General features: G+C 41.2%; 1 protein-coding gene across 7 annotated transcripts in view; it reads right to left on the bottom strand.

The window, feature by feature from the left end:
- Positions 1 to 460: 460 nt before the first annotated feature.
- Positions 461 to 15019, bottom strand: part of SLC20A2 (solute carrier family 20 member 2) — a 104634-nt gene continuing 90075 nt past the window's right edge. For 6 of the 7 annotated variants that reach the window (XM_060136597.1, XM_060136602.1, XM_060136598.1 and 3 more), the window contains 3 exons: positions 13747 to 13932; positions 12414 to 12498; positions 461 to 1214 (listed from right to left, as the gene is read on the bottom strand). In XM_060136597.1, the coding sequence (XP_059992580.1) occupies positions 1050 to 1214; positions 12414 to 12498; positions 13747 to 13932 (436 nt within the window). In that variant the 3' untranslated portion in view covers positions 461 to 1049. The other variant, XM_060136603.1, reaches the window with a different exon arrangement.

Here is a 15019-nt window from a genome sequence, read left to right as displayed (position 1 = left end):
ACAGCCCAGCCCTCCCCACTCCCGAGCTTCCAGAATGTCAGAGCACTTGCCTCCGTGTCTGAGGTTAGAGGTCCATCCTTCAGGCTGCAGGGGAGGAGGGGGCGGAAGTTCAAACTGGGCTTGATATGTAGTGCTCGGTCACACGTCCTCGCCGCTGTACCTTCTCTACACTGACAACAACGAAGGGCCAAGATCTGGCACGGGGCAGCAGTGGCAGCGTGGTGGCGGGGAGGGGGACCGGAAGTGGGACGTGCACACACGCGGGGGGCTGGTGCCTCACCATACACCCTGCTCCAGGGCAGCTCAGAGCATGGTGGTCCTGCCGCATCCCAGGCTAATGGTAGGATTAGTGAGAAGGGGAGACAAACAGTATGAAAATATAATACTGGCAAACTATTCCCCTGCTTCTTTGGTACTTTCCAAACTTCTCTGATCAAAAAAGGATAAGGGAAGCACACCATTAAAAAATTACAGTTTTAAGTATTTACAGAAGCAATTATGATATATTACATAATCAATACACAGTATATGAACAAATTCTTCAGTGAAAGCACTTGTGAACTCCTGTTCCAGTATTCAGTAGCACACTGACACACATACACCTTCCCAAATGGGTATCATCCATCCTGTATCTCACAGTATATTAAATGGGAAAAAAATACCATTTTCCAATCTACACTTTCCTTTTCAAAGGTTCTTAAAATTTGCCACTGAAATCAGTATGTACAAAGATTTGTTGAATATCGAATTCTAGGCAAGTGTCTCCACTCCCATTTCGAGTATGTCTGAAATAGCACTACCTATTATTCTATGTATACCATATGTATTTAATATATAAGTAACCGCACCATGTTATGTCACCACGATACCAGTTTAGTGCACATGATTATGTACAGTAGTCAAGTTAGCTCTGGAGGACGACTCTACACCTAGGTGGACGGTGTGGTTTGGAACATCACAGAGGGTCGTGGAGGCGCTGGCGGGAGACAGCACACAGCGCCCACACGCAGCCCGGCCCATCCCTTGTTTACCGGCTGGAAGAGGACCGGTCACACGAACGGAAGGATCCCGTACACGAGCACAGCCATGACAGCAGCACTGAACAGCCCTGCTACAGGCACGGTCACGAACCAGGCCACAAAGATGTTCCGGAAGAGGCGCCAGTCCACGGCCTTCCGCGAGCGAATCCAGCCCACGGCCACCACCGAACCGACCTGGAGGGGCACAGGCGTTTCAGAGTCAAACCAGAGGCGAGACACAGTCTACACACTCGACCAATGTTAACTGGCTAATTTCAGAAATAAACTACATCACAGGATTCCCAATTCTTTCCCCTAAATTGGGTAAAAGCTTTTAAAAATACTTTTTAGATTTTAGGTACAATTATTTTAGGATTATTCCATTCAGAATTCAGGTTCTGATGCACTTTTCCACCTGTATTCTGCTCTATTTGAGTGGAAGCTTAGCCAACCAAATGTTTTCTATTCCCCCTGCACCTTATCAACTAGCGATGACCGCCCTCGTTTTAAAGATTCCCCAGGCATGATACTGCTTATTACAGTATGTGAACCTGCTATAAGTACACAAGGAAATGGCGATAAAGTATCCTTCTCCTGGAATAACAGCATCATAAAATGTTGGAGCTGGAGACCTCTGCAAATATCTAATCCATCTAATCCCCGTGGCTCAGTCTGCAGAGAATAAAACATTTCCAGAGGGTTTGGGGCATGAGGAGATTTGTAAATCACGGCAGGTTGAGAACTAGAGCTGAGGCCTCGTGATCTTAAACTGGTTTTCTCCACTATCTCCAACTGCCTTGCAGTCCTTGTACTTCAGCTGATTGAAAAATTAACTAAATGGGCTTCCCTGGTGGCGCAGTGGTTGAGAGTCCACCTGCCGATGCAGGGGACACGGGTTCATGCCCCGGTCCGGGAAGATCCCACATGCCGTGGAGCGGCTGGGCCCGTGAGCCATGGCCACTAAGCCTGCGCATCCGGAGCCTGTGCTCCGCAACGGGAGAGGCCACAACAGTGAGAGGCCCGCGTACCACACACACACAAAAAATTTAATTAATTAACTAAATGGAGCGTAAATATAATTGGATCTGTCAATCATGCCTCACAAAATGATAGAGATACTTGAAAATCAGAATGTTAACCTGGATTAAGATATTCTTCTGTACACTCGCAGTTCGTTTTGTGATTTGTTGAAAATGTACAAGGGAAAACCCCACAATTTTAAGTATCTAAAAATGGAAATCATAAGAAAGTACAAATCCTGTAGCATCTCACACCTCACTCAGGCTCTGGTGAAGCTCAGAGACAGGCCCTTGACGGTGCCCTTGGCCACTGGGAGGTGGCCCCTGAAGATGTCCAGGAAACAGGCTTCGTCTCTACTGACCCACAAATACTTCAGTCAGAAGGGGCCAATGAGGTTCAAAGAGCAACTGGGGTCTCTTCTGGGGTCAACAGAAAAAATAAAATCCAACACTTGTTTATGGAAGCAAACTGGAACACCAAAACCAGCAGCATATTTAAAGGCAGTTAATCTGACATTTTGACAACCCAAGCCGTGATTAACCAGCGATTCCATACATCTCCAGGTAGCAACGAACAACCCATCGAAGGGGCATCAAAATGATCATTCTACATAAACCCTTTGTCTATAACCAGTGTACTGCACGAACCTGATTATCCTGCTTAGCAGTTCCTAGCACACGCCAGCCAACTGAGACTTTTCTATTGCAAAAGGACTAGCTAGGTTCTTCTGGTCCTCGAATATGGTCAAATCCACTAACACTAGTTTCCGAGATTAGACTCTCCTTGTTACCATCCTTCCAGGGCCTGTCCCTCTTCAGCGCAGTTCAGCTCGGCTCACACACAGAGAACGTGCTCAAGTTTCAAGGTTATCTACGCCCTCTTCCTTTGTTAAAACACTTTTCTTAAAAAAGCATAAAAGTAATATAATCGTATTATAGCAAGTTTATGTAAGAGGAGTGGACAATTACCCACTACTAGTGGGTTGCCCCAAAACACCACTATTGTCATGTTTATATATTCCTTTCTACTATTTTTTATAAATATACCTTTATTTGTAAACAATAGGGTACATTACTATTTCCTTTCTTTAAGAAAATAAGCATCTTCCCATAGTGCTCACAGACTTCCTGAGTATCATGTAAAATGGTACACCCTATAGGTGGATGTACCTTTATTTAAACATTTCCAATTTGCCTCTAATTTTTCCCTATTAGAAATAATTTCATGATTAATATACTCATTCATATAGCTTATATTTAGGCTTTAAAAAATAATATTCCCTGAAATGGATTATTAGTTACAGGGGGCATCTTAAAAATATCTTGAAATAATGTGGAAACTTAGAGAAAATCTGTAAGAACTCTCATACACCCCTTATGCAAATTCACCAATTTTTAATATTTTGCCACAATCATGAAGAAACATTTTAATACCACTGAAATATCCTGTTCCTCACCAACTGCCCGCGCCCACCCCCCCAACTTCTGCTAAAGATTTAGCAATCCAAGCTTTATTACAGGGGTTGCAAAGTGGTGATTTACCAACTCCCTTCCCATGTTATCAGATGGAATGTTACTTTGAGAAAGAACTCTTTCCTCTCCTAATGCATTTTAGGATCTTGATACCTACTGCCAAATCAGTTGTAAATGTACAAGGGCATCCCTAATCTGTGAATTTCAGCACACTATAACAATCCTGTGAATTGTTCTCTTTTTGCTAATCAATCGACAAAACGTGTTACTGTTGCTTTTATTTGCATATCTTTAGTTACTACTAAGGCTGAACTTTATCTATATATCCAATTTTACTCCCTCTAGTCTTTAGATATAAAAATTGTCCTTTCCATAAAGATGCAAAACATGACACCAAAATATAAAACATGGGAGGTGGGGGAGGAGTAAAAAAACGTAGAGCTCTTAGAATGTGTTGGAACTTCAATGACTATCAGTTTAAAACAAGTAGATATAGGTTGATGTATATGAACTACATGACAACCACAAATCAAACTTATAACAGATGCACAAAAAGCAAAGAGAAAGGAACTCAAGCATAACACTAAGGAAAAGCATCAAACTATAAGGGAAGAGACTAAAAGAGGAAGAAAAGAACAAATGAACTACAAAAACAACCAGAAAACAAATGAAGTGGCAATAAGTACATACCTATCAATGATCACTTTAAACATAAATGGACTAAATGCTTCAATCAAAAGACACAGGGCGGCTGAATAGATTAAAAAACAAGACCCATCTACATGCTGCCTACAAGAGACTCACTTCAGAGCTAAAGACACCCATAGACTGAAACTGAAGGGATGAAAAAAGGTATTCCATGCAAATGGAAATGAAAAGAAAGCTGGGGTAGCAATACTCATATCAGACAAAATAGACTTTAAAACACAGTCTATAACAAAAGATAACAAAGGGCATTATATAATGATAAGAGGGTCAATCCAAGAAGAGGATATAACATTTAGAGACATATGCACCTAACGTAGGAACACTTAAATATATAAAGAAAATATTAACAGACATAAAGGGAGAAACTGACAATAATACAATAACAGCGGGGGACTTTAATTCCCCACTTACATCAATGGATAGATTGATCATCCAGACAAAAATTAGAAAGGAAACACTGGTCTTAAATGAACATTAGATCAGATGATCATCTACAGAACATTCCATCCAAAACCTGCAGTATATACATTCTTTTTAAGTGCACGTGGAACCTTCTCCAGGATGGATCACACAAAACTAGTCTCAATAAATTTAAGAAGATTAAAATTATATCAAGCATCTTTTTCAACCACAACAGTATGAAACTAGAAATCAATTACAGGAAAAAAAAATGGAAAAAACACAAAACAACAAAAGACTAAACAACCTGCTACTGAAAAACCAATGGGTCAATGAAGAAATCAAAGAGGAAATAAAGAGATACCTTGACAGATAAATGAAAGTGAAAACACAACTGTCCAAAATCTGTGGAATGAAGCAAAAGTAGTTCTAAGAGGGAAGTTTATAGTGATACAGGCTTACCTCAAGAAACAAGAAAAATCTCAAATAAACAACCTAACTTTCCATCTAAAGGAATTAGAAAAGGAAGAACAAAGCCCAAAGTAGCAGAAATAAGGAATAATAAAGATCAGAGAGGGAATAGAGACAAAAAAAAAAAAAAAAGTAGAAAAGATCAGTGAAATCAGAGATGTTTTTCTTCCAAAAATAACCTGACAAACCTTTATCCAGACTCATGATAAAAAGAGAGAGGGCACAAATAAACAAAATTAGAAATGAAAGAGAAGTTGCAACCAATATCAAACAAGCATAAGAGACAACTACAAACAGTTATATGCCAACAAACTGGACAACTTAGAAGAAATGGATAAATTCCCAGGCACATACAATCTTCTAAGACTGAGTCAGGAATAAAAGATCTGAACAATAACAATAACTAGTTTTGAAACTGAATCCATAATCAAAAGACTCCCAATAAACAGAAGTCCAGGACCAGATGGCTTGACAGAGGAATTCTACCAAACATTTAAATAATTACCTGTCCTTCTCAAACTATTCCAAAAAATTGAAGAGGAGAGAACACTTCCAAACCCGTTTTACGAGGCCAGTATTACCCGGGTATCAAAACCAGACAAAGATGCTACAAAAAAGGAAAATTACAGGACAATATCCTTGATAAACACAGATGGAAAACTCAACAAAACATTAGCAAACTGAATTCAACAATACATAAAAAAGATAATACACCATGATCAAGTGGGATTTATTCCTGGGATGCAAGGATAGTTTAATGTCCACAAATTAATCAACATGATACACCTCATTAACAAAATGAAGGATAAAAATCACATGATCACCTCAATAGATGCAGAAAAAGCATTTAACAAAATTCCACATCCTTCTATGATAAAAAAATCTCAACAAAGTTGGTATGGAGGGAACATATCTCAACATAATAAAGGCATTTATGATAAACCCACAGCTAACATCATACTCAATGGTGAAAAACTGAAAGCTTTTCCTCTAAGATCAGGAACAAGACAAGGATGTTCACTCTCATCACTTCTATTTAACATCGTATTGGAAATCCCAGCCACAGCAATCAAATAAAAAGAGAAAGAGAGAGAAATAAAAGGCATCCAATTGGAAAGGAAGAAGTAAAACTGTCACTGTTTACAGATGACATGATCCTATATTTAGAAAACCCTAAGGACTTCACCAAAAAACTGTTAGAACTAATAAATGAGTTCAGTAAAGTTGCAAGATACAAGAGTAATATAAATAAATCTGTTGGATTTCCATACACTAATAATGAACTATCAGAAAGAGAAACTAAGAAGACAATCCCATTTATAGTCAAACCACAAAGGATAAAATACCTGTGAGTAAATTTAACCAAGCAGGTGAAAGATCTGTACTCTGAACACTAGAAGACACTGATGAAGGAAACTGGAGACAATACAAATAAATGGAAAGATATCTTGTGTTCATGGACTGGAAGAATAATATTGTTAAAATGTCAACACTACCCAAAGCAATCTACAGATTTAATACAAAGCCTATCAAAATACCCATGACATTTTTCACAGAACTAGAACTAGAACTAGAACTAGAACAAACAGTCTTTTGTGTGGAACCACAAAAGATCCTGGATAGCCAAAGCAATCTTGAGAAAAGAGAACAAAGCTGGAGGTATCATGCGCCTTGACTTCAGACTACACTATAAAGCTACAGTAATCAAAATAGTATGTTACTGCACAAGAACAGACAAACAGTTCAATGGAACAGAAGAGAGAGCCCAGAAATAAACTCACGCACTTATGGTCAATTAATCTATGACAAAGGAGGCAAGAATATACAATGGGGAAAAAACAATCTCTTCAATAAGTGGTGCTGGGAAAACTGGACAGCTACATGTAAAATAATGAAATTAGAACATCTTCTTACACCATATACAAAAACTCAAAATGGGTTAAAGACCTAAATGCAAGACATGACGCCATAAAACTCCTAGAAGAAAACAAAGGCAGTATGGTCTTTGACATTGGTCTTAGCAATATTTTTTTGGATACGTCTCCTCAGGCAAGGGAAACAAAAGCAAAAATAAACAAACAGGACCTAATCAAACTAAAAAGCTTTTGCACAGTGAATGAAACCATCAACAAAATGAAAAGGCAACCTACTTAATGGGAGAAGATATTTGCAAATGATATGTCCAATAAGGGGGGAATATCCAAATATATAAACAATTCATACAACTCAATATAAAAAAAGAAACAACCCGATTAAAAAATGGGCAGAGGACCTAAATAGGCATTTTTTCAAAAAGACGTATAGATGGCCAGCAGGCACATGAAAAGCTGCTCGACGTCACTCATCATTGGGGAAATGCAAATCAAAACCACAATGAGACATCACCTCACACCTGTCAGAATGGCTATCAACAAAAAGACCACAAATAACAAATGTTGGCAAGGATGTGGAGAAAAGGGAACCCTGGTACACTGTTGGTGGAAATGTAAACTGGTGCAGCTACTATGGAAACCAGTATGGCGGTTCCTTAAAAAATTGGAAATAGAACTACTATATAATCCAGCAATTCCATTCATGGGTATTTCTCCGAAGAAAATGAAAACACTAACTTGAAAAGATATGTGCACCCAATATTCACAGCAACATTATTTACATACAAGAGCCATGATATGGAAGCAACGTAAGTGTCCATCAACAGATGAATGGATAAAGGAGAAGTACTGTGGCACAAGGGAATATTATTCAGCCATAAAAAGGAATGAAACGCTGCCATGTGCAACAACATGGATGAATCTGGAGGGTATTATGCTGTGTGACATAAGTCAGAGAGACACAAATACTGTATGTTTTTACTTATATGTGGAATCTAAAAAATAAGACAAATAAATATAACAAAACAGAAAGAGACTCACAGAATCAGAGAACAAACTAGTGGTTACCAGAAGGGACAGGGGTGGGGAGAAGGGTAAGAGATGAAGGGGATGAAAAGGTACAAACCACTAGGTATAAAATAAATAAGTTATAAGGGTATAATATACAGCACAGGGAATATAATCAATATTTTATAATAACTTTGTATGGAGTATCATCTATAAAAATATTAAATTATTATGTTGTACACCTGGAACTACTATATTGTAAGTCAACTATAATTCAATTTAATAAACACCAGCTAAAATAACATCATGATAACATAAAAAAGTCTCTTCATGTATTTTGCCCATTTACATATTGGAATCTAAATGTGTCTCTTATTTGTTTATGTGGTGTTTAAATAAATTTTTTTTTTTTTTTTGCGGTATGCGGGCCTCTCACTGTTGTGGCCTCTCCCGTTGTGGGACGCGCAGGCTCAGCGGCCATGGCTCACGGGCCCAGCCGCTCCGCGGCATGTGGGATCTTCCCGGACCGGGGCACGAACCCGTGTCCCCTGCATCGGCAGGCGGACTCTCAACCACTGCGCCACCAGGGAAGCCCTAAATAAATATTAACTCTGATATTTAATGCAAATACCTTCTCAATCCAGTATTTTGCTTTTACTTTTAAGTTTCTAATTTCATGCAATATAATACACTACGCTTTTCTTCTGTGACTTATCCTTAGCTTGAATATTTGATAAATTCTCATTTATTTTAAATTTTCTAAAATAAAATTCTATTTTATTCTAAATTTTAAAATAGTTTAAAAACATCAAGCCATCAGATATATGTTCACGTATTTTGAGAACTGTGGGTCTACTTTTATTTTTCTAGGGTGATAGCCAGTTACTCAACTTCAATTATTGGTTAAAATTTTCCTGCCCCAAACTATATGCTCATATATACTAGGTTCTATCTCTGGTCTATCTACTTTTTTATACAAGTGTCTAATTTTTTATTATTGTGGTAAAATACATAATGCAAAATTTATCATTTTAACAATTTTTAAGTATACAATTTAGTGGCATATAGATCCTCAATGTTTGGCAGCCATCACCACCATTTATCTGCAGAACTTTTTTGTCATCCCAAACTGAAACTCTCTGCCCATCAGCCCTCCTTCTCCCCACCCTCCTGCCTCCTGTTTCCTTATAGCAGACTTCCTATCTGCTGAGGCTACTCCCTCTTCATCGCTTTTCTCTGTAGATCATTTTATATTCTTGCTAATTTAACCCACCAAATTAACTTTAGCCTTATTTTGGAAAGTTATGAGAAAAACTTGGTTGGGCTAGTGTTTGAGGACTTTCCCACCCAATGACACAGTGTGTCTCACATTCAGGTTTTCTTTTACCTCTGAGCAAAGCTTTGTGCCTTTTTCATGTACATCATTCACTTTACTAGGGTTTTCAAATGTCTTTTTGGCATGTATTTCAACAGATGACCGTACGTTGTTTTCTAATGGATCGCTGCGCCGTGTGTTATTGAAGACGTCTGTAAACACCCATTTGTTGAGCCCTGTGAGGGGCCAGCCCTGCACAGGCACCAGCCCTGCCCTGTTCGGAGCCTGCATTCTGATAATCCAGATCAATGTGGTCCTGCTGAAATGTTCTTTCATGATATTGTTGATGTCATTTACTAGCATCTTAAAGTTTTAAAATCAACATTCATATGTAAACACAGCTTTCATTGTTTGTGATGTTTTTAATCAGGTTTCGGTATTAGGGTTATTCAGTATATGTTTTATAGACCAAACTGGAGAGTTTCCTGTTTTATTTTGTTTTTTTCTCCTACATTATGGAAAGTTCATATAATGTGAGAATTATCTATTCTTTTAAGATGGAAAAGATTAGCCAGTGAATCCATCTACAACTGGAGTCAGCAGTGGCCTCCTCCTTTTTGCCTTTTCAGGTGAGAAGAATTGTTTTTGGAGAACTTCCTTGATTTCCTCCTATTGCTCTGGTCAGGGTTTCCACTTTTTTTCTACTTTTTGTATCACATTTATTTGTCATGTATATTTTTGCAAAAAATAATTCATTTTACAGAGGTTTTCAAATCCTTAGCATACAGCTATATGGTTTTATATTTTAAAATTCTCTCCCAAATCTGTTATGATGACTTTCTTCTTTCTAACTTAATTCCCCTCCCTTCCTTTTCTAAGAATTTGATGTTATTTTGTTAGTAAACACCTTCCTCTCCCCTTCTCCTTCACTAGTTTTGTTTTAAAATTTATTTTGCTTTAATATCCTTCTTGCTGTTTCCTGAGAATTTTTATTGTTCTGAACTTTTTATAAAATACTAATCTGAATGTTTGGTTCTTTTATTTTCCCTTTGCTCAATTAAAGCATGTAAATATATGAATTTTTATCTGAGCATAAGTTTCCTATGTATACACACACGGACACACAATTTGTTTTTTTCTCTTTTCCAAGAAATCTATGATTATAGTTTTTAAACTCCTTGATCCAACTGTTACTTAAAAAGAGCATTTTAAAATGTCCAAGGGGATGCTTCCTTTTTTCAACATATATTTTTAGTTTAATTTATTTGGGATTACAGATTGTGTAGAATATCTGTTCTTATTTTATAAATTTAGTTGTGATTTTTATCATGGTCTTCTGAATTTATGACTAATTTTTATAAACGTTTCATGATACTTGACAAGAAGGCATAAAAATTTGATATATATTTATTAATTATACTGCTATAAATCAAATCCATTATATTCCTAAGTACTTCTGTCTTCTTCATTTGTCACAGACTTAGACACATTAATTTCTGAGTTCTAACAGCTTTTGCCTTATGTTTTTAGTTGTTATGTTATTTGGATCACAAGGGGCCCAGAGTCCCATGTCTTCACTACTGATGAGGTCTTTTGCTGATATAAGGTGGTATTCTTTGCTGCGTTCCGACTTGCCTCTTAATAAGTTGAGTGTGTTTCCAGATTAAGTCCATCATCAGGCACTAACAGCAACAGAATTACTGAGAAGTAGGGGAACCAGACAGCGTCGATATTACGAGTCATCTAAGGTAGCCCTTTCATCTTCCAGATTAGAAACTGAAACCTAGGGGCTAGTGGTCCTATTGGTACTTACTTTTTAAATTGAAGTATAATTGATTTACAATGTTGTATTAGTTTCGGGTGTAGAGTAAAATTATTCAGCCATATATATATATTTTTTCAGATTCTTTTCCATTATAGGTTATTACAAGATACTGAGTATAGTTCCCTGTGCTATACAGTAAGTCCTCGTTGTTTATCTATTTTACATATAGCAGTGTGTATCTGTTAATCCCATACCCCTAATTTATCCCTCTTCCTCCGTTACCCCTTTGGTAACCCTAAGTTTGTTTTTTATGTCTGTGAGTCTGTTCCTGATTTGTAAATGAGATCATTTGTATCATTTTTTAGATTCCACATATAAGTGATATCATACAGCATTTGTCTTTCTCTGTCTGACTTACTTCACTGAGTATGATCATTTCTAGATCCATCCATGTTGCTGCAAATGGCATGATTTCATTCTTTTTTTATAAGCCTTTCACATTTAGCGGTGCTTGTTTACAGACACACTGGTTGGAGTTTTCAGGCTGTGTGTAAATGGAGAGCCCATCACTGTCTTGGTCACTGCGGTACCCTTGGTGCCCAGAGTGGGAATAAACAAGCTTTTCAGGAATGACAGGAATCTATGAACCTAGGAAAATCTGCAAGCCGCTTTTGCTTTGTTGAAGTTGTTGGTGGGTATATTTGTATACAGGGGGCCCATTGGAGATATTTTAGAATTCCTCAAGGTACTGGGCAGCCCTGGGTTACAAGGCCTGGGTTCCAGCCCTGGCCTACCCCGGGGGTCCTTGGGTAACTCCCTGAAACTCGCGGGGCCTGTTTCCTCTTCCTTCATCTTTAAGGTTCCTTGTGGCTCCAACAGCCCAGGTACTAGACAAGGAATTCCCTCTCCCACTGACTTCTAGAGCACATGACAGTGGTTAATATCATCCGGAATTCACTCGAAGGCAATTGAGTCACTTCGACCACCTTATATTAGAAAAAAGAACTGAAACAACCGTGTCTTACGATTCCATGGAAACGATTTCTGCCTACTTCTGTCCCCCTGTCAAATCCTGGGCCTCTGGGCCTACAAACACGGTTCGTGGACGCACAACCTCAATGCAAAACCCACTGTGGAAACAACGAGAGAACCAGGGCATGTGGAAGGAGGGCACGCTCCCGCCGGGCACGCGTGGAGCGGCCACGTCTGCTGGACGGGAGGCGATCCGAACCGCTGCCGGCGGTAAGGGCCGGGATTTGCCCCCGGGACACCCCGCCGTGACTCTTCCACCGACCGCGTGCCGAGCGCTGCCCGAGCTCCCCTCGGCCCCGGGTGACCGGGCAGGACGCGCGGGCGCCGGCCTACCTTGCAGTGCGTGGTGCTGACGGGCAGCCCGACGTTGGAGGCGGTGACCACGGTGAACGCTGAGGCCAGCTCGATGGTGAAGCCGCTGCGGAGGAGACAGGGGATGCGTCACGGGCGCCGCCGGTGGCTCGCCGGCCCTGGGTGCCCAGGCCTCACCAGGACGCTCCTTGGGTGGACTGCGTCCCACGGCATCAGCAGAACCAGGGACTGCGGCATGGCGGCAACATGGCACCAACGCTTGGCATGAGGCTGCTTGCGGCCCTAAGGAGCCTCGTTTTCCCGGTATGTTTCCAAAAACCACACCCTGTAGGAGCTGGGTCAGAAATTCCTGCTGAGCCGAAGACGGTGAATTGTCATGTCTAAAGTGGCGCAGGGAAAACTACGCTCTCATTTTTAAAATGTGTACGTATCATAAAGGAGTGAATTTTTTCTCAGATCACTAATTTTTCTTCAAATCAATCTTGTAAGAGAATCATTCATTAAAATGACTTTCAAGGGGGAAAAGATCTCTTACAATAGGTAGTTCCAAGTTTTATCTGTATTTGGAAAGTTCTCCTGTGAATTTGTTATTTAACCAATAGCTCTAAAGCAGTGGTCCCAACCTTTTTGGCACCAGGGTCCGGTTTGGTGGAAGACAATTTTTCCACAGGGGGATGGTTCAGGCGGTAATGCGAGCCAGGGGGAGCCATGGGGAGCCACGGGGAGCGGCAGATGAAGCTTCACTGGCTGGCTCACCCTCGCCCGCCACTCACCTCTTGCTGTGTGGCCTGGTCCCTAACAGGCCACGGACCGCTGCCGGTCTGCGGACCAGGGGTTGGGAACCCCTGCTCTAGAGGATACACACTAGAAGGACCATAGGAAACAACGTGGGAGTCTCCAAACCCCACCCCAGGGCATGGGCACCCCGCCTGCCGGCTTAGCCCAGGAAGCAAAGGAAGGATGCAGAGTAAACCTTGAAGGGCCGCAGGGGACAGCTGCCTGCAGCCAGCAGGTGGAGCTGGTGAGCAAAGGATTTTCGGGAAAGCTAGGCCCAAGAGCCCTTTTCTCCCTCCTCGCCTGCTCTCTGGACCTCAGGCGGGGTAAGGGCAGTGGGAGTGTGGGAGGGGAACAGGGTGCGGGTGTGGCTGCAGGTGGATTCGCTTTTTCTCTTCCCCTCCTGCTTCTCCCTCCATTCCCATCCCTCCCACTCCCACCCTCATCTTGTGCCACCGCTGAGCAGTGCATGAGGGACGGGTGAGGATGGCGCACGGGGAGCCCGCTGCAGACCCGGCTGTGCAGAGAGCCGCGCTGGGACGTCCAGACACACCCACTCCGCGCCGCCCCAGCGGCTTACCTGGACGGCGTGATGGGGGTGAGGTCCTTCCCCATGGTCTGGATCACTCTTCTCCCCCAAACCCAGAGGCCTGTACAAATTCCAACCCCTCCGTAAAACAGCAGCCAGACGGGAGTCACTGCTTCTTGTAGGACCGCACCTTGTTCATAAATCAGCCACAGAGCTACCAGGGGACCAATGGCATTACTGGGAGGAAAAAAGAGGTTAATTGTACAAACATCGTACATGCATACAGGTGACGCTGTACATGACATGCAGGGACTTCTCTTCTTGAGAACAGCCCATCTGTCGCATTTGGGGCTTGCCTATGTAATCTACAGGTGATAAAAATGATTTAGTAACTTGCTTGGTTGTGGTTTAAAAAAACAGAAAGTTTACCATCTTGACTATTTTTAAGTGTACAGTTCAGTAGTGTGAAGGATATTCACACTGTTGTGACACAGGCCTCCAGAACTTTTCATTGTGGAAATCTGAAACTCTGTACTCATTAAATAAGAATTCCCTTTGCCCCTGTCCCACCCCCGGTAACAACCGTTTAACTTCATCTCTGAGTTGGAGTAGCTCTGCGAGGTTTCTCCTTAAGTGCAAGTGTATGGTATTTGTCTTTTTGTGGCTAGTTTATTTCACTTAGCATAATGCCTTCAAGATTCATCCATGTTGTAGCATATAACAGAATTTCCGTCCTTTTTTTTTTTTTTTTGTGGTACGCGGGCCTCTCACTGTTGTGGCCTCTCCCGTTGCGGAGCACGGGCTCCGGATGCGCAGGCTCAGCGGCCATGGCTCACGGGCCCAGGCGCTCCGCGGCATGTGGGATCTTCCCGGACCGGGGCACGAACCCGTGTGCCCTGCATCAGCAGGCAGACTCTCAACCACTGCGCCACCAGGGAAGCTCCTCCATCCTTTTTAAGGTGGAATATTCCACTGTGTGTGTATGTGTATACATACGCACACACACACATACACATACACACACACACACACACACACACACACACACCCCATATCTTGTTTAGCCATTCATCTGTTGATGGACACTGGGGTTGCCTCCACGTCTTGGCTATTGTGAATAGTGCTGCTGTGAACACGGGTGTGAAAATGTCTCTTTGAGACCCTGCTTTCCATTCTTTTGGGTATATGCCCAGTAGTGGGATTGCTGGGTCATATGGTAATTCTATTTTTAATTTTTTGAGGAATCTTCAGACTTTTCTACAGTGGTTACACCATTTTATATTCCCACCAACAGTGCACAAGAGTTCCAATTTCTCACATCCTT

The sequence above is a fragment of the Lagenorhynchus albirostris genome, chromosome 21 (genome assembly GCF_949774975.1).
Source record: "Lagenorhynchus albirostris chromosome 21, mLagAlb1.1, whole genome shotgun sequence".
NCBI lineage: Eukaryota > Metazoa > Chordata > Mammalia > Artiodactyla > Delphinidae > Lagenorhynchus > Lagenorhynchus albirostris.
Note: the sequence above shows the minus strand (reverse complement) of the source record. Positions and strands in the feature narration are given on the sequence as shown.